This window comes from Tigriopus californicus, chromosome 12 (genome assembly GCF_007210705.1).
Source record: "Tigriopus californicus strain San Diego chromosome 12, Tcal_SD_v2.1, whole genome shotgun sequence".
Lineage (NCBI taxonomy): Eukaryota > Metazoa > Arthropoda > Copepoda > Harpacticoida > Harpacticidae > Tigriopus > Tigriopus californicus.
Window position 1 is genome coordinate 5,311,678 of NC_081451.1, and position 26,943 is coordinate 5,338,620.

General features: G+C 40.2%; 2 protein-coding genes across 5 annotated transcripts; one reads left to right on the top strand and one right to left on the bottom strand.

Moving 5' to 3' along the window:
• LOC131892412 (uncharacterized) lies at positions 1–3,467 on the bottom strand. The gene is made up of 4 exons (XM_059242277.1): positions 3,269–3,467; positions 3,140–3,190; positions 2,882–3,066; positions 1–515 (listed from the first exon to the last, which is right to left on the bottom strand). The coding sequence occupies exons 1-4, from the start codon at positions 3,335–3,337 to the stop codon at positions 290–292; spliced, it is 531 nt and encodes a 176-aa protein (XP_059098260.1). The 5' UTR covers positions 3,338–3,467; the 3' UTR covers positions 1–289.
• Positions 3,468–4,419: 952 nt separating this feature from the next.
• On the top strand, positions 4,420–26,889 carry LOC131892409 (calcium-activated potassium channel slowpoke-like). Of its 4 annotated transcripts, none has more exons than XM_059242270.1 (20): positions 4,420–4,904; positions 7,234–7,431; positions 8,979–9,124; positions 9,258–9,389; positions 10,310–10,440; positions 10,639–10,848; positions 14,241–14,455; positions 16,281–16,421; positions 18,050–18,076; positions 18,413–18,510; positions 18,592–18,712; positions 18,874–19,067; positions 21,644–21,847; positions 21,995–22,139; positions 22,206–22,330; positions 22,591–22,857; positions 23,015–23,262; positions 23,811–23,897; positions 24,024–24,122; positions 26,504–26,889. In XM_059242270.1, the coding sequence occupies exons 1-20, from the start codon at positions 4,577–4,579 to the stop codon at positions 26,658–26,660; spliced, it is 3,273 nt and encodes a 1,090-aa protein (XP_059098253.1). In that variant the 5' UTR covers positions 4,420–4,576; the 3' UTR covers positions 26,661–26,889. The 4 variants fall into 4 exon arrangements, with proteins under 4 accessions (XP_059098253.1, XP_059098255.1, XP_059098256.1 ...); XM_059242273.1 differs by lacking the exon at positions 24,024–24,122 and adding an exon at positions 24,714–24,761 and having other exon boundaries at positions 4,421–4,904; XM_059242272.1 differs by lacking the exon at positions 18,050–18,076.
• Positions 26,890–26,943: the final 54 nt, after the last annotated feature.

Consider the following 26,943-nt stretch of genomic DNA (forward strand, 5'->3'; position numbering starts at 1 on the left):
TTTGATGCAAATCTTTATTTCATATTGTGATTGGTAGCCAGATATGAGCAAGTTATCATTGGATTAACACGAATCATAATCGTCGTACCACCCCCTTCTATAGATACAAAGAACCGAACAAGTCATAGATAGACATGAAGTAATAAACTGTCATTATGAGAGATCATGTTGAGTCAAAGAGGAAGAAAGGATCTTCTACTACAAAATCGAGCGGGTTCAGCAACCTTCAACACTCGTCATCATGAATCACACCTCAGTGAGTGCAGGCAGACAAAGGCCGTCCTTACATCTACACTTGCCATTCCCACTTGGCCATTCTTGGCAGTGACGCAGGCTCCTCGGGGCCTCGATTCGGCCTTGTCGGGCCCTGTCGCTTGGTACTCGCATGACTGATGGGCCCGAAACTTCGCTGCATGAGTCGTCGACTCTCCTGTTGTCGTCTCAAGAGATCTTGTTCGTGTTGACCCACCTGCATCTGATAATGACGGATGGTGTGACAAGTGAGCGTGTAGAAGCTGAAAAATGGGAACACACCTGATATGCTTTTTCATTTCCTCCCGTTCCGTCAGATTGGGTGACATGAAGGGTTATGTTGCCATGTTTCTATCGACCTTCGAAGGGCATAAACCATAAACCATATCTGAAGAAAGGTCTTGACATTGCAAGACAACCATTTGCTGTTACAATATAAACAATACATTCTAGGTATTGACAATTTTAATGACCCCTTTAGAAATTATGTATTGCTCCACAAGCGAATGACACGAATTATGAGTTTTGAATATGCTCATCGCAAGTGAGATATGTTTGAAAGTTGGTGCACAAACAAGTCATAATAATATATTGTGCAAAGCGCAATAGAATTTCAACATGATTCATATGCAAAGTGTTTTTTTCCAAATTTTGAGAAAAAGATTGTCGAACAACTTCTCGTATCTTACGACATCGACCTTGAGACTTGAGAAGATTTTATTGCGGGTTGCCGATGTTGCCAAAATGAAGGAATGTTTGTGTAGAATTGCTGATATTGTTATCAAAATCGGCTACTTTCATAAGAACTTGTATAAAAACGCCTAAAAACACTCTCTAGAACCTTGCTCTATCCGTGTATTTGAGCTCTGAGCCCTAAGCTCAGAATCAATCCAATGCTTTTAGCGAAAAAGGAAAAGATCAAACCCCAAGTTGAAGGAATTGGATTCTAAATTTTGTCGAAACAAAAGTGGGAACAAGCGTCTATCAGGGTAAAGTTGCCTCACAAACGAGCTTTACACATGCTCCTTTTTGCTTGGCTCCAGACCATGAAAAAGGATCCTTGCCTTGAGCGCAGAGAGTGTTTTTGTTTTGAGCCAATCAAGATATTGAATGGCTCACGTTGGAAAAGTGCCTGTTTTATGCTGAAGTGTTGCGGTGGTAAATTATCACCCATCAAGTGGGAAGTCTTTGTCCAAGTCCTTTATTCCAATGATCACATGATTTCTGTTGATGTCGCTTTCTTTCATGGATTGTTTCTTGTTGCTGAAACTGTGGGCCTCGTAATGGAATGGCAGATGACTGCTGTGGGTATTGGAGAAAATTTATTGCTTCCTTATTTTGTCTGGCTCAGGATTAGGTTTGGGGGACCATTTGCATTGATTGACATGATTCACTTCTGAACGAAGTGGAACATGTAGAAAGGGATAGATGGTTCCTTTGGTTACATAAGACACTATTAGATGCTATTAGTCGCACACAGTCGCAACTGATTATCGTTGAGTTTTGCGGGAAAGGTGAAACCCGTTCTTTTTTCCTTTAGGCGAATGTGTATACCGGTATATTAAAAGGTTAAGTTTAAAGGCACATATCAAATGAGACGTAACAACGAATAGACGTTTTCAAGTTGGCGTCATCATTCTGAGAAGCTGTCGCCATCTGCCGTCCAAGGAGGTCTTTACTTGAAAAGGGGCTTGTTTGAAAATCCAAACTTTGCACTATTTCGAAAAGAGTTGGTTAGCTTTTCTATGTTGTGTGGTCAAGAAATGGATAAGCTAATATCACTTGTTTCAGCATTCAACCTACAATTTATGTGCATTTCGAAAATTAATGATTTTTTTTCTTGGCTTTATATATATTTAGCTAGACATGGGAACCCAAAGTGAAAGTTCACTAAGAGAACAAAGGGAAAGCTTATGTACAGTATTTGTTAGATGGCAAGGCACAGGAGCAGGGGTAAAGCATTCTCCGCAGGCAATTCCTTATTGTTTTATCTTAATTTTGAAAATGTAAACTTAAGTAATTCTAAAGGAAAATCCGTCACTTATTTGCAAAATCAGCGAAAATCAAAATTAAATATGACAAAAAATTGGCATTTTAATTGCTTGATTGGGACTTTAAAAAATGAATGTAATGTTCAAATGTTAAACAAAATATGAATAGCGTTTGAATAGTTTGTTGCAATTTCCAACCATTATCAGTATTCAAAGCGTGGAAACAAATTTAAAAAAAATGACAGAAAATTGCAAGTTGTTTGATGATTTGGGTTTTTTTTGATTACTTTTGGTTAAGAATTGAGCAAAATCCTGTTATTGAAGAACAAAATGCTCATTTCGGTTTTTTAATTTTTTTGTGACCTTTATTATGAATAATGGCCAGGTCAGTTTGTAAAATGTATAAATATTTGGTATGTTTTTTTTAACCCTTTTTTATCAAAATAGTTTTTTCCGGGTTAAACTGGGCAAGATATGTTTGAGATAATTCATACATGAAAATATATCATAGGGCTCTTGAAATTACCAAAAACTTTAAATAAATAAGATTCTGTCTTTTTTACCTTAAGTCAGTTGATTACGAACCGTGCAACCACAATGGGTTCTGACTTTTGACGCCCATTGGTAGTGTAACTCACTTGGAACAAAGGTACTTCTTGAGCTTCTCGAGTTGCTCCTTGAACTTCAGGACTCGATTGGTCTCGTCCATCCCACCAGCGGCAGGATTTGTTAGAAGAAAGTTCCTGAAGGGGGAAATCGGGTCATCGCCAAATCCGTTGATGCTGCTGAAGTGAAGCCTCGGAAATGAGGGTCGGAAATAAACCTGTGGAAAAGAATCGTTGATGTTGGTTGCGTGGATATCAATCGGCTAAGGATATTGGTTGGTGAGCCGATACCTCGGGTGGAGAAGGGTCTTCGACGACGTCTTCCTCAGTTGCCGGGGTTTCCTGTTGAAACATTTGTGGAAAAGAAAGATGGATATTGGGATGTTTTTGCAAAAATAAGGGCCAAATGCCCGCACCTACCTCTAAATAGATGGCCTTGCAAGCCGCTGCGAGAAGGCAGGATGCAAACAGTAATTTGGATGTAACCATTACTGAACGGCTCGATAATTTCTAACCAAGTGTAGTAGATCCTGCTTTGCGCATGGTTTTTATATAAAGTCGAATTTCAAGTGGAAATTACCCAGGATATATCGCCCCTTCTGTTTTAACAACCATAATTCGATTGAAACGTAAGGAGAAGCCAACTTGCCGAACTGCTAGATGTGGGAGGGTCTTGTTGAGAAATCAATTCAGACTAAATCTAGGTAAAAAAAACGTTCCGGTATCTAAAAATTATGGGTTTGAAGTAAAATCTCCACTTTTCATTAAACAAAATAGCTTGTCCTGGGCCCAAATGAGTCAGTTTCAACTTCAAGAAGCGGTCAAACATTGTCATTCGGAAACCATGTTTATTTGGATGACTTATAAGTTTCAATTGAACAAATGCACTTGATCATAGGGTATCAATTCTCAGAAGCATACGGTAGCTTTATGGCCTTCATCCCATGCCCCTGACCGCACCTTATTTAAGTGGTACATGGTGCATGCTCACTTCAAAATTCGAGCCCCTGTTGAAGTTCGAATTCGAAGCACCTGGCTCTGTTAAAGAAGAGAAGTTTTTGGGTGTGATCCCTTGTTTGGAACACCAATTCGATGCACTGCCCGCTAAGCTCGCACCCAAACGGGCGAGCGCTATTCCTTTGCTTCGGAAAGAGACTTTTTCCGCTCTTGGTCTTCCAAGGTCCAAAGTCCCCTTCCTCCTCTGTTCCTCCGTCCCTCGTTCCCTCTCTCTTTCTCTCTCTCCTTCTCTCATAGTCCTTGTATCCTCTATCTTGAGAAGAAAGAGAGTACGAGGGCGTCTCCTCGCTTCCGGGAGGGGCCTATCAAGGCTGCTCCTTTCATTCCCCTGGCATTTCAAGGCCATCTGTATATGCACAGCTTTTCCAAGACCGCCAACTTGTTTCAAGCGAACTTCCGACGGCCACGAGGAGTGATTAAAGAGTGGAGGATTAGCCGAGGGTCTTGGTCGGAAGGTGTACAAATACAGGCCCACCTTCTTGTGCCGCCAAGGCCATGCGAATCAGTAGGAAAGGCCTATTGTCGCCGCGGGGCTCGAACGAACGAGGAAAGAACCTTCGAAGACCGACCTTCAGTACGAGCTTCTCTGGACAACGGACCAAAGGGGTCGTCTTCTCGTGGCAAGTTCAAACCAGTTAATCAGTTTCCAGTCGGACTCCGGATGCTCCAGGCGTGATAGATCCGGGTCAAGTTAGGTGAAGTGCAGTCGCCATGGCGGTCAACGAGACGGCTCAGGTCATCCTGAAGGAGCTCAGTGACAAATGCATGCAGGATCGACAAGCGGGCTTCTACGTGGCCGTGTCCGGGGCCACGTTCTTCGCCGCCCTCATCATTGTCTTAGTGCCTCGAATCCTGTCGGCCCCTTGTGTGGCCCGCAAGCAGAAGAACATTGACGAAAAGCTTCTCGTGGAGCCGTCCATGTACATTAATGTGCAAAACTGGGCCGGAGATCTAATCTCCGGCAACACCACCACGGGAAGGATCCTCGTGGTGTTCACCTTTGTATGCTCCATTGTGGCCATGGGCCTTTACATCTACGGTGAGCAAGCAACAAATGTCTACTGCACACTTGGCCTTTGGCTTGGTTTTGTCTGACGTGATGCTAAGTATTGGAGACATTGTTCTTAAAACCACTTGATCGCCAGATGAGGACTTGAAGCAGGAGAATGGAGTTTCCAGAGAACTTCATGGAAGAACTTTTGTAACTCCAACAAAAGTTTTGTGCAAAATGTGGAGGAGTTTCAACATGCCGTCTCTCTTCCATTCCCAAAATTTTAGACCAAAAACGGAATGGTCCAAAACTTTGTTTTTTGGAAAAAGATATGGACCTGCCAAAAGACCTTGTCCTTGACCTCAACAATGCAGAACGGGTCTGGTCGTCCCTAGACACTTCAATCGCTTGACAGTTGTCTTTGTGTGAATCATCCCTAACAACTCCGCCAATTTGGGCCATTCTCGACCAATTGCTTCAAGTACTTCTCACAAGTGCAATGAGGGGACGTGTAAAAATCAATATTGGACATGCTGTCCACCAGCCTTTCTCACTGCACCCCAAACGTTTCAAAGCGATAAAGTTTGTTGGCAGATTATAGAATATCGGGAACACGTCCCTGGTCCAAAAATGTAATTGCGACAAAAACATAATTGGAAAGAGGATTGATGGTCTAGAGTTGAATCAAAATGAGTGGTATTAGAGTCGACAAAACAAAGAGGGCAAGAACTAGATCATTTATAAGTGCAAACCTAACCCATTGTTGATTTGTGGTACGTTTGATTTTGAACATGACACTGTTTGCTCGTTTGCCTAGTCAATACATTCATTCTACATACACTCCAACAATAAGTCAAAGAGACCTGAGGGCAAAGCAAATAGGACTACTTCAATTATGGACAGGCTTGCCTGTCTACCATGGAAGTGCTTGATCAAGACCATCCCAACGTCTGTTTCATTGCTTACAGACGAAAAATGACCGGTCAAGATGTAATTGTACACTATATTCTTGAAGATGCTGAATTCCTTTTGAATCTGTTCATTATTTGGGGTTCTAAGGTCAGTAAGGCCAGGCATCAAATGTTCCACATATACATATCCGATAGGCATGTCATATCCATATTAGTCTGTGGGTGTGGTTAGAATCTAAACGTATCCTGGAGGAAGGTTAGAGTAGGAGAATCTACGGCAACCATGCCACCATGACTACACCCTTGTTTGAAAAAAAAAAGAGTTAAAGGATGTGGTTAGGATTCAAATCAGGCATGTTGTTGGAAAGAAACTGGACACAAACATGTTCGCATTAAAAAGCTAACACAACTTTAGGGTGCATTTTTTTGTACAAATCGAATGTACGCGACTCAATTTAACCAACTTGAATGAGATCCATTGGATCACATTTTTTCTATTTCATCAAACGGAAAGAGAAATGTTTGTCATTAATGGCAGCTTTGGGCTCAAAATGAAGCAATGAAAAAGAAATTTCGAAGCAAAAAAACAATTGGACCAGAGTTAAATCTGGGGCAGTAATTGGGTATATGGACTCAACGATTATGGTTTGTTCCCAGTATGGCGAAGATAAACATGTTACAGTGATAACAAAATTCGGCTTATGATAAAGAATGATTTTAAAGGTTTCAGTGGTTCCATTATCTTCTTACCGCAAGTGGCAAAAAACGTGCCATGGGCCGTTTGGGCAGTCTTAGGCGGCTGGGATTAGTTTGGGCCGTGGATTTGCTTGTTTAGCTCCACCATGAACTGAATGAATGAGTCTTGAACCAAAACATAGACAACACCTACCTTGGCTTACATTTCATTCAAAGCGTATCAATTACACCATTTCAAATTTAAAGTTATTGAATCAACTGACCTGATCGTCCTTGGCAGTGGCAAAATTCAATGCCAATCGGTAACCAGTTCCGGGGATTTAACGATTTTTAAGTGCTTAAAGCACATATTTTTTTTAGCGATATAATGGATATTTTATGAATGAAATGTGCACCTCTTGGCCTCTATGTTTGGACTCAAATCATAGCATTCATGATTCAGGCCATGGTAGTGCTAAAAAAGAAAAATACGATTGGCGGCCCAAACTAGTCCCAGCCGCCTAAAACTGCCCAAACGGCCCATGACAACCTTTTTGCCGCTAGCGGTAAGAAGACAATGGGATCACCTAAACCTTCAAAATTATCCTTTGATATGTGTAAATGAATAACCTCGAATCCGTTTCAAATAAGGAAATGAAATGGCCCTTTTTTTTACTTTTCAACTGTCGGTGAGTACATTCTGGTTGAGACTGATTGTAGGTAATAAATCTATGCATGTCCAACTCTCAAATGGATGCTCCTCGTTGGTTATCCATCCCATTTCTTTTCAGATACTCACGAGTTCCTGGATTTGGAGCGATGCGTCAACTGGAAAGATGCCATCACTCTCCAGATCGACTTCGCTCTCAGCATTGTGTTTATCTTCTACTTTATCATTCGCTTCATCGCAACAGACGACAAGGTCATGTTCATGATTTCATTGGAAAGTCTCGTCGACTTCTTCACCATTCCTCCTGTTTATCTTTCTGGTGAGTACAAACACAATTTTCGTGCGGATGGCACAGACTTCCGGAAGAAAAAAAAGAGAACTTGCTATGATTTATTCATGGCTTTCTCGGTGAAAAGAGCCTCATAAGATAGAATAAATAGATCATAAGATAGAATTGTCGTCTTTGTACTTATGTCCGATTTTTCAATTGGACCAATCGCCGATAATGAGCTTTTTAAGGAGAAATAATTTTGATCGGTTCTTTCAAGGTTAAAAGGGCATCTTAGGAGATTCAATGACTCAGCAAAAAACTGAAATTCCAGCACTAGATCAGCAAAATAAGATCAGAGAAAGTCGTATGGAAGTCTCTAACGTTTCTTTTGGAAGAAGCAAGACAGATGGACGAAGTCTTCTTTGTATATATATATTGATGTCCCCTTTGAAACAAGATGTTAAAGAAACTGGCACTTGTCTTCAAGGAAAACAAGAGAAACGCCTTGGTCTTTCATCATAATGGTGAGAAAAGAAAGGCTTTTTGCGGGCTTCTTTTCGACCTTTTCGACTGGGACTATTAGCCGGGTCTGTTCACTTATTTCTTTATCAGAAATTTTGTAAGGCTCGCGTCTTTTTGCATGCGACTCTTCAAATGACTCATGACTTGTAAGCCGCTAGTTTCAAATAAATATATATTGCAATGCTTTTCTTTCACTTTTGATTTCACTTTGGCGCCACAAAAGCTCGTATTTCTAACAAAGCAATAGCATTTCTCTCATGGGACGACCTCCAATTTAGTCCTATTTATAGATAGGCTTGAGAATCTGCAATGTTATGCAAAGGACTCGCAAGTTAATGGGGATCCTGTTGAAGAATCCTGGAGGCACCATTGCAATTGGGCTTTTCAGTGCTTTCTACCTCTTCTACGTAGGTGCAAACAAACAATCTGTCATTTTTTCATGTGCACTGAACCAACTCTAGTCATCTTTGCTGTGATATCACATTCTAGTCAACTTTGCATCATTCCTGATCACTTCATTCTTTTATTCTTGCATGGATTTTTACCTATGTTGTTTATGCTTAATTTTACACATTTTACTATCTGACATGAGTCGCAATAAAGGTTATTATGAATAGTGAACCGCTCACGACAGAATAAAGGACTCTGGGATTTTCACCTTCATTTTGTTCGTGAAAAGCCACATATCATGCTTAGGATATGTAATAGATGGTCTCAAAACAGCCCAAAAGTGTGATTTCCAAAAAGAACCTAGTAACTCAAGTTTTTATGGGTGCAAATGTCATAAGATTTCATGAGAAAATATTTGAACTTATAGAACCGTGCGTTACAGCCATTCATATGAAACGGCATAATTTGGAATTATTAATCAATCTCAAGGCAGAATGATGCCCTCGCAAATGAAAACGTTTCAAATAGTCCAAAACGTTGAAATGCAATATCTAGCCTCAAAATTTGACCTGATATATTTTTGCCAAATAACATACATTTAGTGTCCAACCCAGAGTCGCTCATACTCCGGGCTCTAATCATCATGCAAATACTCCAATTGTTCTTGAATAATTTGTCCTCAGTGTACTATGACCGAGCTTGGTTGGGCCTTCGATTTCTTCGCGCCCTGATTTTCATGAATCTCCCCGATGTTTTGGTATATGTCCGTGTCATCAATTTGTCCAGTGAGATTCGTCTCACCAAACTCTGCTCCATCTTCCTTGCCTCTGTGAGTACAAACAACCCAAGCCTTTCAAGCCTTTGAAGGTTGAATCCATGTAATCCTAGTCCTCATGCATAGCTTCTTCATTTCTCTCTCTCTCTCTCTCCCTTTCTCTCTCGTTCTGGTTTGGTCAAAACAGGTCATGGCTTGTGCGGGATTGTGTTTTTTCCTTGAGAACTCGGGGGATCCCTGGAGAAACTACGAAAACAGACACGATCCCTATCTTGGATACGGTGACTGTCTCTACTACATGTTTATCACCATGTCCACGGTAAGTCCAATTGGGAGTATTTGTAAAAATAGTACACAAACCTAACCCCAAACATTCTAGGGCAAGCGTTATAATGTGCTTTTTCTAGTGAATTTGGACTCTTTGACAGCAAACATTAGCCGTTTGGCAACGAATGACATGCTTTCACGGGATGAATTTCATATGTTTTTCCCAAGAAATATATTTGCAATAAATATTCTCCACTTCATCTAAAATCAATTACAAGGAAGCTGGATCAAAAGGTTTTTCATTTGATAACCTTCTATGCCATTGTGACAAATTTTGATAAATTTGGACAAATTTGTAGACGTATCTTACTTATTCCCTATGTGAAATAAGGGAAATTTAAATGTAGTGCGACACCCTGACTGTGGGCATTTTATGGAGGAAGAATTTGGACAGACACACATCTCAGCCAACTCACACCTTGATGCATTTGAATTTTCAACTATTGAGTGAGTTGTGCCATAAAGGCGTTACTTTTGATGTAGTGATGTTACTGTCCTAAAATCTTGGCTCAATGATAAAATACAGTTTACAAAAACATGCCGGCAAGTTGAAATAAAATGACCAATTCAGTCTATACCACGGGTAGGTTGGCTGTGCTGTTTGTCTAAATTCTCCTTCCACAAAAAGCCCGAAATCAGGATGACGGACTACTTTTTTTTTAAATTTCAAATGGCTAATACGGCGAAAACAATGCATTTTTTTTTCATGATGCCCACCAAATCCTTTGATGAGCCAAAACATAGATTCAATAAACTGATATCTTTCTCTCTAGTAAAACATCCTCGAAAATCGATGTTGGTAATAGCCAGCCTTCAATAACAACCTTCTCTGGTTGTTTTTGCTAAAATTGTCGAAAACGTACTTTACATAATACCAATTCACCGACTGTCTACCCAATTTATCCATTACAGGTTGGCTATGGTGATATATTTTGTGTCACTGATTGGGGCCGAATCTTTATCATCTTTTACGTGTGCCAAGCTTTGGTGATGTTTGCCAATTTCCTCCCGGAGATCGTTCAACTTGTAGGGAACAGACCAAGGTAGGTAAAACTACTTCGAAGTCAAATTCTTGCCCTCAAAAAGTTGTTCTAGAGGTATCATCTAAGACCAGAAGGCGTAACAGACGAGAAGAAAACTATTCCAAAAGGGGTTTGCCAATGAAGAAACAAGATAATCAAGTGCCTTTCACGACACAAAAAGTTTCCGCTGTTCCTCAAACTATCTCTTGTTATTTGTAGGTTTGCTGGGGAATACGAGCCGGATGGTCGGCAATTCATTGTTGTGGCCGGAAACGTCAACTACGAAAGTGTGCAGACCTTCTTGGGCGATTTCTTTCATCCAGCACGGGATGACGTGGATGTGGAGGTCGTGTTTTTGAACAAGCTAGAGCCCGACCTGGAATTCGAGGGTCTGCTGAAGAGGGAACATACTCGCGTGCAATACTTCAAGTAAGTTGAAGAATAATCTAGTGCAGTTAGTTGATGGTAGCGCCATCTACAATGGGAAACAATGCCAAAGAAACTTGGTGTGCCTTCTTTGGCTATTGACTTCTCTAAGTAGCAGCTGATTGATAATATCAGCACGAATTTCCGGAGGTCATTACGGCACTTTTCAAAACAGTAGAGGTACTAAAAATCCAAGATACTAGTCACAATATTAGACAAAACACATTTTTAAGGTTTCAAGAAGTCTTTTGTAAAAAACAAAAAGTTCTAATAGAGGAAGTTCTAATCAGTATCATGATGCGATTGACAATGAAGCGCACATACTATGTCCGAAAGGCCTTTGAGGTTAACTTTTTTGACCCAATATTGGCTGGATGTTTTCATTCTTTGAGCAAGTATTAGCCTCCAAGGCCAGTGGAGTAAAGGAAGTTCAACTGTGGATTCTTGGAGTCAAGGGATGGGCCAAAGGTTAGACTCACGCCCCTTTGAGAATCACTCTGGCCTTTCCCATGAACCACTGTAATGTGAACGGACAGTAAGGTGGAAAATAAGTTACTGCATTGCTTTTCACTTCAAGCAAAACTGGTCCCAGTTCACTGTAATTACGTGGTTCAAATTGCAACTCAATCAAACGTCTGGATGCAAAATGATATTCCCTTAAATGGCAGTGCCTAAATGGGCGCATGATGAACGCCATCAATTAACATAAAAGGGCTAACTCATTCATCAAGTCAAGTATTGAAATTTGAGTGGGAGTAACTTTTGATCCGGCCGTTTGATCGAGCTGAAAATTGAAATACATAGTTGTAACGCCTTGGGTCAAGTCTTATTTGAAGAAGAACGCTTGCCGTTCACTCAATTACGACTTGTTAGTTCTTATCTCTAGTATCCATGTCCATTTTAGAGTGATTCGTCCCATTCCCAAAACAGGATTAACAGCTTAACTCACATTTACCATTGAGACCGTCAGAGACCGTATCGAGGAAAGCTCTACAAAACCTCGTTAGTAGATCGCTAGTAGATCCTAATCATGTCCATGCCCTCTGAGAAGGTGCTGAATCAACTCTTTCTTCCCGATCAAGTACCCAATTAGGAGGCAACGCAACGCTCAAACGTACTCTAGCGAGGTTTCAAAAAGCTTTCCTCTCCAGTCCTGGCGGACTCCATGTATCAACCTACAGATCTTGGGTGGAACATTTTCACTCTTAACTTTAAATTTGATTATGAATGAAAAAGACTAAAAAACATTTCTTTACTTAGTGTTGTTATATATTGTTTCATATTTGAAGCTCCAAGCAACTCAAAAAACCCTCAAGATATTTAAACATGTTTTGGATTTAGGCATACTTTGAAACATTGAAACGCTCCCATAGCGTTCCATGGTCGGATATCGGCTGTCAGATTATGACTAGATGCTTATTGAAGCAACGCCGAGAGAGAACATAAAGTATACTTATAGATAGAATTGGAACTGAACTGGGGAGAACAGTGAGTGAAGGTTTAGAGTAGATGGATGGCTGGGAAACTATTGACGACTAGGAACGGATCTAACCTCTCTTTTCCCGTGGGATAGAACACACATTCACCAAGTTATTTGGGTTCTTAATTTGAACATCATGATGAGAGACGATGTGCGTGAAATCAAAATTAGGGGAACTACCGATTGATGTATGTGTAAAAAAATGCTTTCTAGACTTGTGCGTGCAACTATGTACATGAAATCGAATTTTCTGGCAGAGTAATTTGGTTGGGAAACCGGGAACATGGCAATTCAGAGATGGAGTTTGTGGCTTGAAATGCTTCGTATGTGATCTCTGGGGAATATTTTGAACCTACCACACACCCTGACAAGGTTTCATACCAAACAATGACCGTTTCTTCGTTCCCACCCACCATGAAGTAATAACAATATGAGGCTTGAGTCGACGTGACCATGATGAGTAACTTTTGAAGGCAGGCTCTCGGGTATTTGAGAGGATTGGGCGAAGCCATAAACCCTCACTGCGAGCTCACAAAGGCCAATAAATCAAATACCTCGGTGCTCACCTTACACAAACACCTCTGGAGGCGAGAAAAGGCTGGCCAGGCTTCCAGCTGAAATTGCATCCGACCTTTGTCTTACTCCATTTGTCAAGTTTAGTCAAATGCATCTGCAACCAAGCGTGACGTCGTTTCTAAGGCAAAGTCTTTCAAGGACCCTTCTTTGTTTGTTTGGGGTAACTTCATCATTAATGCAACTCATTAACAAAACATCTCATTTCCACATTCCACTCTTGTTGCGCTCAAAAGACGGCACTTTTTTATGAGATGGGGATCCCCATCCATGTCAGTGTATTAGGATTCAGTTTACTAATGATGGACTATTACACTAACATTGGACATCTTTTAACCAATATATTGACTTCGGCAGGGGGCACTACCTCATGCTGCGATCAAACTATCAGTATACTGTCTCTTTGTCTCATATCAAGGACATATCAAGCTTGTGACAGCAAAGGAGACGCAATGAAAACTCAAGTTTGGCGCCCATTTTTTGACTCTTTGTTGTCATATCCTAAAGAGAAAGAACAAAGACAAACATCACGACTAACGTTCACCGTGAGCTAAGTAAATCTAAGATAATCGGAAAAGCTGTGTTACAAAATTTACACAAGTATGCCTTTTGGTAAACATTCGACCCCTTATTACTACGTTGGCTCAAAAATATTGTCCGCTCAAAAAAGGCGGCAATTCTCTTATACACACTTCTATTCGATTGAATCACATCAGTAGCTTGTTTACACGGTAGTTGAATTAATTCTTTTCACATCCCCTCTTTGATCTGAATCGATGTCTAAAATGTCATTATTCGTCATATCTTCGAATCTTACAAAGCTTAGCTAAAATACTTATCGGTTTTAATATTTCTAAACGCTACAAATTCAGCTTTCGGTGTAGACGGATCTTTTCAGGAAAGAAAATGTTATATATTTATCTGAAGACTCCTGCGCCAAAAGTGATGATCATAACAATAAAAAGTAAATCTTAGAAATATTTCAACACGAAAGTAAAAGCCAAAAGATCACTTCAAAAATTTTAAATTTGGTATTTATCATGGTTGACGGACCAGCTGATGAAACTTTTAGATTGACCAATGTTTTCTTATTTCAATAATATAGTAAAAAACACAATCTAAAAGCCCAACTTCTGTAATACTTCACACTTTGAGTCTTTTATCAATCATCATGCTTCTCTTTCTGTCACCTCAACTATCTTTGATGCCGACCAATTTTATAAAGCCAGTCAACCCCTTATTCTTGATTCTACCCCTAACTTCTCAGCTCTTATCGCCTTGGAAGTTTGGAACTGCGGCCTGAAAGTCTCACATGCTGAGAGGATGTATTTCCTTCTTTCAGGGGATCAATGCTCAATGCTTATGACCTTCAGAGAGTACGGTGTAACCAAGCGGCTGCTTGTCTAGTGCTGGCCAATAAATTCTCAGAGGAGCCAGATGTGGAAGACGCCGCCAACATCATGCGAGTGATCAGTCTCAAGAACTATTGTGAGGACACCAGGGTCATCATTCAACTCATGATGTACCACAACAAAGGCTACCTACTCAACATTCCAGGTGAGCCTCTTCTTCTAAGGAAGGAAACTTTCCCTATCGGATTATTTCACTTCGTTAGCTCAAGATGAAAGGTAAATTGGGAACTACATTATCCTTGAGAGCTTCCAATGGATTAGTGGTTGCTGAATAGGTGACAGAAATTCATTGATGTCCCATAAATAACTGAAGTGTAGTTGCAATATAAGAGAAAATATGTGCATACAAAAATCTACCGGTGAAAGCTTTGGAAAGAAAATGCTAGTCGGCCAGACAAAATTGTCCAGCCAAATCAAATGGTTTTGATCAATCTAGACAAATTGTGTTCGTCTATCCATCAAGTGTCCATAAATCTTACAGCCCAAAACCTATTTACGTTTCAAACAAACTTCTTTTCTTAAACCAATCAATTTCATTGCTTCTTTAAAGGGAGAACCTTACCAAAGTATAATAGTTAAGAAATGGTTGAATCAAATTGAGCATCTTAGCGGTTTCTTTGTCCCCATAATTTCCCTTGGGACTTGGAAACTGCGGTGGTCAGTGAAACGATTCTCTGAAATACACGAAAACAGAATCTGTTCTTCCACTTCCTGGCTTGAATAATTGATACTTCGGCAAATGGATTCACACATTTTGACATTTTGACAATTTGAACAAATTCGAAGCAAAGAGCCTAATGAACAGAGTCCCGGATGTGGAACAAAGCAATCAAGGCCAGAAGTGGAAACATTGTTGATATTCTTCAAACTGAAGGCTCATTTCCTAAGAGAGAACTTAAGTTTTATCGCCTGAACGGTGCTCCAAAAATCAAGGCTGTAGAAAGACGTCTTGATGGGAAGTTGTTGGTTGGATGAAGGCCAATTTGAAAGGCAAGTCACGTCTTTTGACCGTGAGCCGTGTAATCAGGCCCCAAAATCTCTCCATATGTGAACAGACAAACTATGAGAACTTTCGAGCAATAAAGGGCCATCCTCAGATCCGATTTATCTTGGCGCAGCCTTGAGACTAAAATCAAAATCAAAATAATAAAATCCTGGAATCCAAAGCCTTCCAAACAAAAAGCGACCTCTCAAAAAATAGAAAACCGTCATAATCAAATATCGACTGGGTTGTGGACACCCATCTAAATATCCGTATATGCGCACAGACTATGCAGTTTCATTAGGATAGATATTGATCTTTGAATCAAGATATTATCATTTTTGCCATGCGATATGTGCAGTAAGCAAACTAGTAGTTATTTGATGAGCTTGTTGCTCAATCCAAAGGGCATTTACTACAGAGCTAGGTCTGAATAATTCATTGGACGGATAGTCTGCAAGCTCTGTGAAAAGGTATCCAACAGGTAGCAATGAATAATTCACGAAAGGACATGACATTTATAAATGCTTTAAATCCTATTTTACTTTCGTTTGGTTCAAGTGAAAATCAATACCACAAACCCGCATATATATATATATATATTTGTTTCAATAAATAACATTGGTTCTTTTTCTTTTTGCGCAACAAAACATCTAGCAAGATTTTCAAGAAGCTTATCGTATATTACACTCGTTGAAATGACCAAAACAGCTCTAAGCCGAATTTTATAGTTCTTATGGTTGTTGTGAAGTGCAAAAAGATAAGCATTAGCATGAATAGCTTGATAAAAACCCGGAAAATATTCAAACCATAGTCAAAACCTTCAACCCTAGCAAGCCTGAGAAACCGCCTTTGCTTCTGACATTTGCTTTCTCTGAGTTTGCCTCATACATTTTCTGTCTAAAGTGCCAAATTGTATCCAAATCCATCGTTAATGACACCCCTAGGTCATGTCAACCCTTGTTCAAAAAATGGATTTCTTTCTTAGGATGGGATTGGCGTCGTGATGATCAGGCAGTGTGTCTAAATGAACTGAAGTTGGGCTTCATCGCCCAATCTTGTCTGGCTCCCGGTTTCTCCACGTTGGTATCGAATTTGGTCATAATCAGCTCTCCAGACCTGAATGAAGGTAAGCTCCACAGCAATCATCCACATCTCAGTCAAGGTCAAATGGCACTGATGAGCTTGGGGATTTGAAGGGGGGCCTTGTTCCTAATCTCAGCAACGCGATAACGCCCCTGTGATTATGCAGGAGTTCCTTTATGTTCCGAAAGGTTCCTTTGTTACTTCATGGAGAAAATCAAGACAGAGCTTGGCCAAGAACAGAGATAGAAGGTTAGATGGATTTGATATTACAGTCATTTCTTTCAAACTATGTGTTCCACTTGACTTTCGCAACACTTTTTTAAGACCAGCAATCAGAAGGAGTTAAATGGTTTGAAGTTGAACTTGACCCCTAATTCCTAGGTACATAGCTGGCTCAAGGGCCCAAATTCAGGTGCTCTTGGGGGAGATTGCAAACAAAATCCAGAATGCCTCATCATAGCATTGCTCACCGAGGGCAATCAATATGATTTACGATTTCATGTCCCAATAACTTATTTTTTGACGACAATGACGTCTTGCGCAAAAAGTGTTTCTTCCTTCAGGCCATCACAAGAGTTAGAGAGAAAAAGGAAGGAGAAAGAGAGGGAGAAGGCAAATGCCCATGTTTTCTCGGGTCAACTTGACCTGGGTGACCATAATCAGACGAGTACAAAATGTCATGGATGAAGAGTCTCGTACAACGGACTTTCTGGACTATTATGGCTTGTTTATGCAGCACTCACGAACCAAATAAACACGAGACTTGAAGAATGAATTAATGGATATCCAATGATCTGCCAAAAATGTGCCAACCAATGAGGGGTAGCTAAAAAGAGAGGAAGTAAAGTCAAAGAAAATCAACAAGAATCCTACCAAAGTACGAAGCTTATTTATTGAGCATCATCTCCAGTCTTGCACTCTTGAGCCGCCAGTAGAGGGCGATTTCGAAAGTCAATTGAAGTCGAAGCTATTGAGTGAGTTGTACTACAAAACTCAAAAGTATGTCATTTTTGGTCCCTCTCTGTGACTGCACTAATAATATCTTGGTTCAATATCAGAATACTGTTTGATTCAAAAAGCCCGTAAACTGAATTAAAAGACAAGTTCAGTCTATGTCCAGTGAAGTTTGGTTGTACAATGTTTGTCTTAACTCTTCCTCATCAAATTGCACAAAATCAGGGTTGCCGCACTAATTTTTTCTTGAATCTTCTTTAATTAAGATGCCCTAGACTATCGTTCTTTACATGTGTATTTCTAAGATTCCAAAAATATTAGAAGAAGAAAACGAGAATTATGAACTATCATGGAAACAATCTCACTTGCCTTAAAAATCTCGTTAATCCTTGACCCCCAACGTCAGCTGACCTGAAAACATGCTTTTCCGCCACAGATTCTTTCCGCTTAAGCAGTCTAGTGTCTTTTTGTTTTCTATGCCTGATCAAAGTTGCACTTCGCAGAGGTCACTTGAGAGTGTGTCGCCCTTAAGTTTCAGCCCTTTTGCCCCCAGATATTGGCAAAAGCTGAATAATGCAATTGCAGAGTTGATGAAATAGTCAAAACTCATTAAAAAAGAGTTTCTTGTACAAGAAATATGTATACTCAAACTGTAGAAATGTAATATTTTCTCAAGTTGGAAATTGATAACCAACCGTGTATAATTTTGAATTTCAGTGCTAAGACCGTCAAGCCATGCAGGAGGTAAATCATGAGTACTGACCAATAACTAATCCAAGATGTAGTTGTCTGTGCCGTGTCGTGGCGTGAGATTGTTTTCCTTGTGTCCTTAAACCCGCATGACCAATTCCATAACACAGAATTCGGTCGGACCAATTGCTTCGTTCATTGGAGGGCAATTGCCATAGACTATTGGATCCCCTTCCCATGCACCTAGTTTACGGAATCAGCCTTGCACAGCTGATTTTCTTGAAGTTTGACACATTCTCTGAGATCGCTTTTTGTGGGATTGATCTTTTTGTGGGATCCTGTCTTGCGTCCATACTTACTGATCCCTCATTTGTATCCGTGTTATTACAGACGTCCCTAAATGGAAACGTGATTACTTTACCGCATGCAACAAGGTGATCTTGGCAGAAACCCTCTCACCGACCTTTGTTGGCCTTCAATTCAAACAGGTAACCGGTCTTAAGAGCCTTTTTATGATACATTGCGACAAGGTTCCATCATGCAGCTAAAAAACCTCATTTGCCTATCAGGTGGCTGAGATCTGTTACACACAACTGAACCTCCTTTTACTCGCCATTGAGGCCAGGAAATATGAAGGAGGCGAGATTTACATCAATCCCAAGGACAAAGTGATCAACCCAAATGCAATCGGTGAGCGAAAAGTGCTTTTTTTTAAAAAATTGCATGGGGTTTTGAGACCACCAATGAAAAATTACGCTCACAACGAAGGCGGAACTTTCCTTATGGACTCACCGAACCCAGGCCAAAAGAATGGAAGTCCTCATTGTAAAATTACTTGCTTCGCCCTACAGGTCTTTTCATGACGGACTCGGCAGATTCAGCTAAACGGGCTTGGTTTTATTGCCGGAAATGTCATGCAAACATCAAATCCGAGACCGAAGTCACCAAATGCGACTGCAAGCGGACCGCTGTCAGGCATTTGGAGAAAGGAGGACGAAGTGGCACCATTCACCGCCGCAAGAACAAGCACAATATAGTTGAAGAGGTATGCTAGTTCCATAGAAGAGCGAAGAATTCTAATGACTGACTTTTTATGGTGTTCTTGGTCAAGAAAAAACAATTGCCGAAAGTTCCAGGTCTTTTCAGTTGAACAATTAGCTTGCTTGCTTTTTACCTTGGCGAATATGGCTTGAGTTTAGTGCATTTTTTTCTACTCTGTGGTAAGAAATTCTATTTCAAGCCCATTACTATTGTTCGGTAACTGTTTCCTGTTTCTTAGGGTGCTTTTCTGACGCGCTACTGGCAAGTTTATTATTATTTAGTTATATGTATACCTGAAGAAATAGGTTAAGAAATCGCCAAAGAGGTAACTGATTGAGGACAAGATTTGCCGAAAAAGGAAGTCGGTTTTGACTGACTAATTGATAATATTGAAAAAAACAACATAGCTACAGCAATATATTCAGCCAAAAAAGGGGGGAAATGCACAGATCCAAGGCTTTTGATTGAGTCATAATAAATGTTTTTGAGAAAAATAATGAATAGTTAAATGGAAGTCAATATACTAATGACATCGCTTGAATTTAGATAATGACTTAGTTTCCTGAAAAAAATATCAATTATTAGCTTGTGGTGCATTCGTCTTTGGCATTGACTTTGGGCTGGCAATCTTAGGCGCTTAATTCCGGTGTTGTTTGCTCACTTTAAATATTCTAGAAATGTGAAAGAAAGCTACGTTTTGTGTTTTTTTTGACGCAATAGAAAGATTATCAAGGAATTATGAATTTTTCAGTAAGGGAGGTCGGATTTAAGATGGCAAGACATGTATGCAAAATCAATCGCCACCCTGGAGGTTCATTTTTGACCAATGAGTGACCAAATTGTTAAAAGAGTGATCATGACGGTCAAAAATTATTAAAATCTGACATATATCTATCAATGTTAGCTTGAAGCAGGGCAAAAAAAAGGAAATAAAAAAGTATTTTCTCCGAATATTACCTACGTTTAAGTTCTCAAATTGGCTAAAAGTTAAACTTAGTTATTAGCGACATTCTAGGTAATTTCACCAATACGCTTTTAGTGCGCTAAAAAGAACACGAGCCCTTAAATTCGGTTTATACATTCATCACCACCCATTTGCATTGCCAAAGTGACTAGCAAGCAATCTACTGTCAAATGTCACACAAATATGTGTTCACATATGGCAATTCTTCGTTGATGGTTCTTCATATTACAAAGAGCTCTTTGAGAAACTATTTTTCTTCCTTGTCGTAGCTATGGCTTGGCCTAGTGATGTCTTTTGTCACGAAAACAAAGCATGAGTGTTGATTGGAAAGGTACTTCTGAGAGCGTTCTTGCTCAAAACATGCAATATTCAACAAAGTAAAAATGTACACATTTTTACTTACGTATTGCAACAAACAACTCTTGTCTGTCTTACCAATAAGTGGCACCTAATACATACATTAATTTGCTTGCCATCACGTATAAGGAAATCGGACCAAGTGACACATATTTCGATATTTGGTTGGCATACATACAACAGACCCTTTGGTCATGAATGTCATTCATTTAACGAAAGACCTCTCCTAGAAAGCTTTAGGCATGTTTTCAAGTCCAGCTTACAAAAGGCTCTCAAAGGCTGTGGAGTGAGAAATGTAACAAAAGAAAGGTATATCTCTACTTAAGTATCCAGTATGCTCCAGAAAAAGCTCATTACTTTCCGAGACATGTTGTCGAAACTGTAATGATCAACCAGGGATATTCAGCCAACGTAATTGCAATAATTAATCCTCCGTTGAGGTCGAGGCCTTCCATTATAAAAGCTTCATCAAGACCAAGAGTAAAGTATATTGTTGGCCAAAATTAAAGTGCACATGGATTTCCCTGCCCTTTTTGAAACTCGCCTTCATAGAAACATTTTTGGGCCAACCTCTTTTTAATCTGTCACAAGACCAATTAAAATCGCCAGCGCAAATAGGTTCGATGAAAAATTAAAAACCTCCATTCTATTTTCAAGTGGAACTCCAAACAGAAAACAGCCGTTTTTTTTGGAGCATATGTATTTTGAAGTTTTGGCTGTCACATAACCTTTGATCAAAATACCAAACATTTTCTTAAGAATGTGTCGAATGAGAACCATTAGTCTTTCTCGAAAGGATTGATTACCTGTATGAATATACAAGCTTAATTAACATTCTAGACAAAGTCAAGCATGGAGACCACAAACTGGGTTAGAACAGCTGAAAACCGCAAACAAGCCATTATGGGGATTTTTGAACACCATATCAACCGACAATCACAAAAAACACATATAGGCATTCAAAGGAAACGAATTCAATGCACCCGCATATTGTGGGCCGAAATGTTTGGCAAAGGTTTGAGATCAAGCCTTGAGGCGAAAAGACATTATTAGAGTACTGATTCCATCTGTTTGGTCTAGAACCTTGCAACAGTACTCAATCCTTTTTGTTTCTTAATTGGACCGTCGTTGGTCCGTTTCCAAGACCTTGTCTTTTTTGTTTCTTGGAGCACCAATATAGTAGGAATGTCTCAAAACCGTCACAATATGACAAAAGGGCTCAATTCATCTCGATATTTATGAACATACTGCTTGCCTAGATCCTGGATTTCGAAGGCGAAGAGACTGCAGATGGAACAAAGAAGCGGAACAAATTGCCTAGAACAGCCACATCAATCGACGTCGACGGGGTTGAGCAAAGTAAAATGCAGTACGATTCCACAGGCATGTACCATTGGTGTCCAAGTAGAGGCATTGAGGAGTGTCTCATGGACCGCCAAGACGCAGCAATGACAGTTCTCCAGGTAAAAAGAGCGTCTTAATAGATTGTGAAACAGGAAAAAGCAGGCCATTGGGTTCTGTTTGGACAGCTTCATCAAGAAACGTCGTCTTTTTCACTTGAAAAGACTAATTCAATGTTCTCGTAATCCAATTTCGACTATACTTTCCAGGACCACGTGATTGTGGCCGTGTTTGCCAACGACGACAGTCCTCTGATTGGATTGCGAAATCTGGTGATGCCGTTGCGAGCGTCCAACATTCATTTCAACGAATTGCTCCAGGTTGTGATTGTTGGGAATGTGGATTATCTCAGAAGTAAGCTCACCAAAAGCGGGAAAGACAACAGTGGTCTTGTTATTGCAACCTGGGTTTCATTTACAGGAGAATGGAGGCTGTTGCAGAATCTCCCCAAGATCAACGTTCTCAATGGGTCTCCTCTAAGCAGGGCTGACTTACGGGCCGTGAAAGTTGACATGTGCCGCATGTGTGTGATCCTCTCAGCCAAGGTACTGCTACACTTGTTAATGGTCTTAGGCAGGGATCGGTAATCAAAGTTCCCCGAGGTCAGACCGCAAACATGCCAGGGATGTCCACTAAAAGGAACCATTGGTAGTTCTTTGGAAGCAAATGTCAATTTGGGTTTTTGCCCCCTGACCTCAATGTTGCTGTTGACCCCTCAACTTTACCAACCGCAAAAGTCTACAGTACAATGAGTGCGACTTGTAAGGGTTCTCGTAAAATCAACGGCTTGTTAACTGCCTTGCAGATTCCGTCCAGAATAGAGCCGGTTCTGGCCGACAAAGAGGTTATACTCACAGCCTTGAATGTCAAGGCCATGACCTTTGTTGATGAAGACGATTCCTTGGACGAGTCGGACAAACTGAACCGGAGGAACTCAATATTGGGTGACCTAATGGAAGCCGAGGGGCCTGTTTCCAGAGCCGTGCCCATTATCGTGGACCTGGCCTTCTCAACCAATGTCAGATTTTTGGATGATCATGAACTTCATCTAGATGACGTAGAGCTTTACAAGGTAAACATTTCTTTGTTTGGTTCGTTCTATAATTAATGCTCTGTGCTATATCATGCCGAGGATCTCCAGTTATTGGAATGGGGAGGGCCGAAAAGGGTTCTACAAAATATCTTCCCTCCCCTCCATTAGGAATACAAGCAGAGCATCTTTATTTCAGACCCTACCGTATGCTGCGGGACAAGCTTTGGCGCGAGGTATCCTGGATTCCCTCATGTCCACAACGTACTTCAATGCTTCGGCCCTGCGACTGATCCGTTCTTGGGTGACAGGAGGCGCCACCATCGAACTGGAGCTGGCTCTAGCTGAGGGGGCGGGTCTAAGGGGTGGCTATACCACTCCATCAACATTGAAGTCCCGGGATCGCTTCAGAGTGGCTCAAGTGGCTCTACAAGGGAGTGTGTTTAGGTGAACAACCTACGAATTGGTGCAATTTTGTGAACAGCTGTTGATCTTTGGTAGATTGAACTAGAGAGTAGAGACCCTCTAGATTGAACCTTTGACGAGCATTTTCACCAAACCTGCGTCGTGATAAACCAAAGTTGTCATTCTTGGTAATCGATGTTCAAGGATTAGAGGGTTGAGTCTCGCCCCATTGTATCAGTATTAGGTGTGGATAGCGTCAAATAGTCTCCTTGAAAAAGGTCAGGGAGGAGATTTGACAGTTACGCTGTAAAATGAAATTAAAGTCTTATTTGACTTTTCTAGACATCCCATTTCTATCCTAGACTGTAAGTCTTTCCTTTGCAGAAACATGTCAATTGAAAATACAATAAATATTTTATCAGTTCAGGCTGCAGGTCACCTTTTGTGCTGCATGTTGTCGCATCATCTACCTAATACGTGGTGGTATTTGTGGAAGCACTTTATGCTTGTACTCAAAATACTGTTAATGTTTTTGTCAACTTTAATCCTGATTTGGCATTTATTGAATTTTCCTTTCTTATTCCTTCTAGTAAAATTGCTGAGGAAGGTTATCCGTTTGGGGTTTTGTTTGCGGAGGCGTCGTCAAAGTATGGCATGCTCTGCATCGGAATTTACAGGTAAAGTATGAGCATTTGGTCACCTTGCATCCCCCGTTAACAACAGAACGAGGTTTGAGTGATAAATTTAGTAGTCATTTAACCAAAAACCCACTTCTCTTCGACAACGTTCTCTGTCTCCAAAAGATTGGTGGTCAATCCAAGGGCGTCTTTGGAGGCTTGTGAATCCGATTCAGATTCGGATAGCGATATGACACGCGTGAAGAAAAAACGCAGACCAGCTCAGTAATAAGCACCTTCAGTTCACTTCACGGAAGACAATGATTCTCTTCATGTTCAATTCTCCAACACTTGCAATTCTTGGAAACTCATTTGAACGATCTCACTGTTTTCCCCAAATCACTGAGAGCTTAAATGTTATGGCTAGGGACACGAAAATTGGCGAATCAAAAATTTGATTTTGAATGCGAATCATTCTCTTAACACTACAAATTCATTTCATATCATACGATGTTAATATGTTAACAGACATATAGTGCTCGATTTGAATGTACAAACATTAGACTCGTTACTACGAAAAAGATGAAAAATGATTCAAACAAAATTGATAAATCTCGAAAGAAATTATAAATTTACTCGCCTAAAATTTCTGTCCCTACCTATATCAACCTTAAATGGAACAGTTACATTTCACTATTCGCCTTTCACTCCACACAACTTAGATTAGATCACTCCCTGACATGGTTTTGGTTCACTCCTGAAAGGACACCAAAGCGAATGCTTTGAACTTCGTCCTTAATGGTTCAACTGTGACCCGGTCGCATCATCCTAAAAATTATTTATTTTCCTTCTCTCCTTCTCTATTGACTCCTACAGAGAAGCACGGGTAGCAAATGCAAAGCACACGGTTCTGGGATATTCACCGTAAGTGGATCATTTATGGTCCGAGAATCATTGTTCCTAGATGAGTTGCTTGCTTACTCCCTCTCTCCGCATTTTAACTCAACTCAGACTCTTCACAAAAGAGTGTTATGCCAAAGACCTCGGACTTTATGAATGGACTGTGACGCAACTGGGCTCCTGCTTAATGGGGCATTTTTTGGCCTTTTCTTGCCAATGAAATGCTACATACACTTTTGTGAAGAGTGTTTGCCCCCTTTTGTCTGATACTTGTCAATTTTCTAACAAAATCCAAGCATTTGCTTAATATCCGTTATATGTAGATGTTCTCCTTGAATGACTTGTTACGCGTATGTTATTTTTCACCTTGTCAACTTACAACGCCAAGTTTGTTTTCAATAATTTAGTTGGTATTTCCCTGCAAATTTGTTGTTCTTATACAAAGCCACAAGTATTTGACTGAATGACTTATTATGCGCCATATTATTTAATTACCAGGGCCAATGCGGAATCCTATACTTTTTGCACGGTATTTGTTAATGCAAATGACTGGAGTTTTTTTAAACTGAGGTTGGAGATATTAGAGCTAAATTATCTCTTATGATTTCAAACAGACTGCACTGAAAAAATCGACAAGCCAAATAGAGGTTCATGGCAAAATCTGTACATAAATATGATATTTGTTTGAGTTTTGAATCAAACAATCATATCAAGTGTGCTCACATTTTATCAAAAAATCCAAAACTAAGAATACCAAAATAAATGTCCTGGAACACCCATGCAATGGCACCCAAATTCACATTTTTCTACATATTTTTCATAAATGCACTCTCCTTGCTACATTGTCTGACATAAAGTACAACTATTTTGAAAAAACTTTCTTTGAGTACAAGTATATGTCCTCTTCTCATCACTCTTATTGTCTAACCAAGGGTCGGCAACCACTGGGCTTGCAATTTGTGGGCCTCATAGCTACCTAGGAAATGAAGAGAGGCTGGTTCTCAAATTCAGTGCCATCGTTGGGACTTTCCTAGCAACCCGTCAGTGTAGGGATTACAAAGGAAAGAATTCTACATTATTGTACTTTACTTACACTTCACTTGTACATTCACTTATTGTAAATAAGTTATTTTCCAAGAGCTACAACATATTCAATGGTAGCTGAGAAGGTTTTATGAGACTTGAAAAATCAAACTTGAGGCTATAGAGATAGTTTTACGTGTAAGCAGTCTACAGATGGAAAGTGTTCACGAACCGCAGCAATCTAGCATTTCAAGCTCTCCATTGTGAAAGTAGTTCAAAGCACGAGTGGCATTATGACGTCATGGCATTTTTTGAGAGATCAGTACCTAATTTTGAATACAATCAGGGATGTTGAACCAAAGTTTCACGTAATGCAATTGCAGCAATCCTTTCAAGTCTTCAGAAATTGTAATTGTGATGCCCTAATTCTAATTATGACCAAAAGCCAAAAAGTAGTCTTTTCTTGTTAATAAATAACTTTTACGACCATTTGTCAATGATAATGTTACATCTTTTTGAAACTGTGGTGCTGGAGAAATAGTTGGTTTCCAATTCAAACCATCAACAAGGAATACTTAGGCTTTGATGTACGAGTAGTGACCTCCCAAAAAAGGGCTCTGGCGTGTTGAGACAGCTGTTACTTAATACGCACAATTCAAGGTTAATGAGTCTTTACATCACAGCTGTTGCCGACCTTTGGTCTAAATCATAGCGGACAAAGGACTAACTTGATGTCCTTTCAGAGTCAAAGGTGAGGATCCTGGAGACACAACCCATGATGCTTCCCTCCGGATTGTGATATCAGCGCCAAACAAGAACATGCCATTGGAGGTGTCCGATATGGCCTTCATGCTGGTCCAGTATCAGCTGCCTGTGGAGGATCTCAGAGCACCTCAATAGCTGACACCCAACACCAATTGGAAAACATCAGACTGTAAAATACATCAGATTATTGACACATCTCTTTTTGTGGTCCCTTTTCTCCTCATTCAACCCATGATGTAGACCAACCTGAAAATCTGGTTGTTTTTCTTTCGCACAATGAGCCCTCATTAACCCCACGTGTACTCAGAGTAATCCCTCCAATCAATTTCGCTTTTCCCTAGCCTCAATAAAGTTATATTACGTCTTTGTTGCCTCCTATTCTAACCAGAGCACAGCAAATATAGTTCTTTGATTTTAG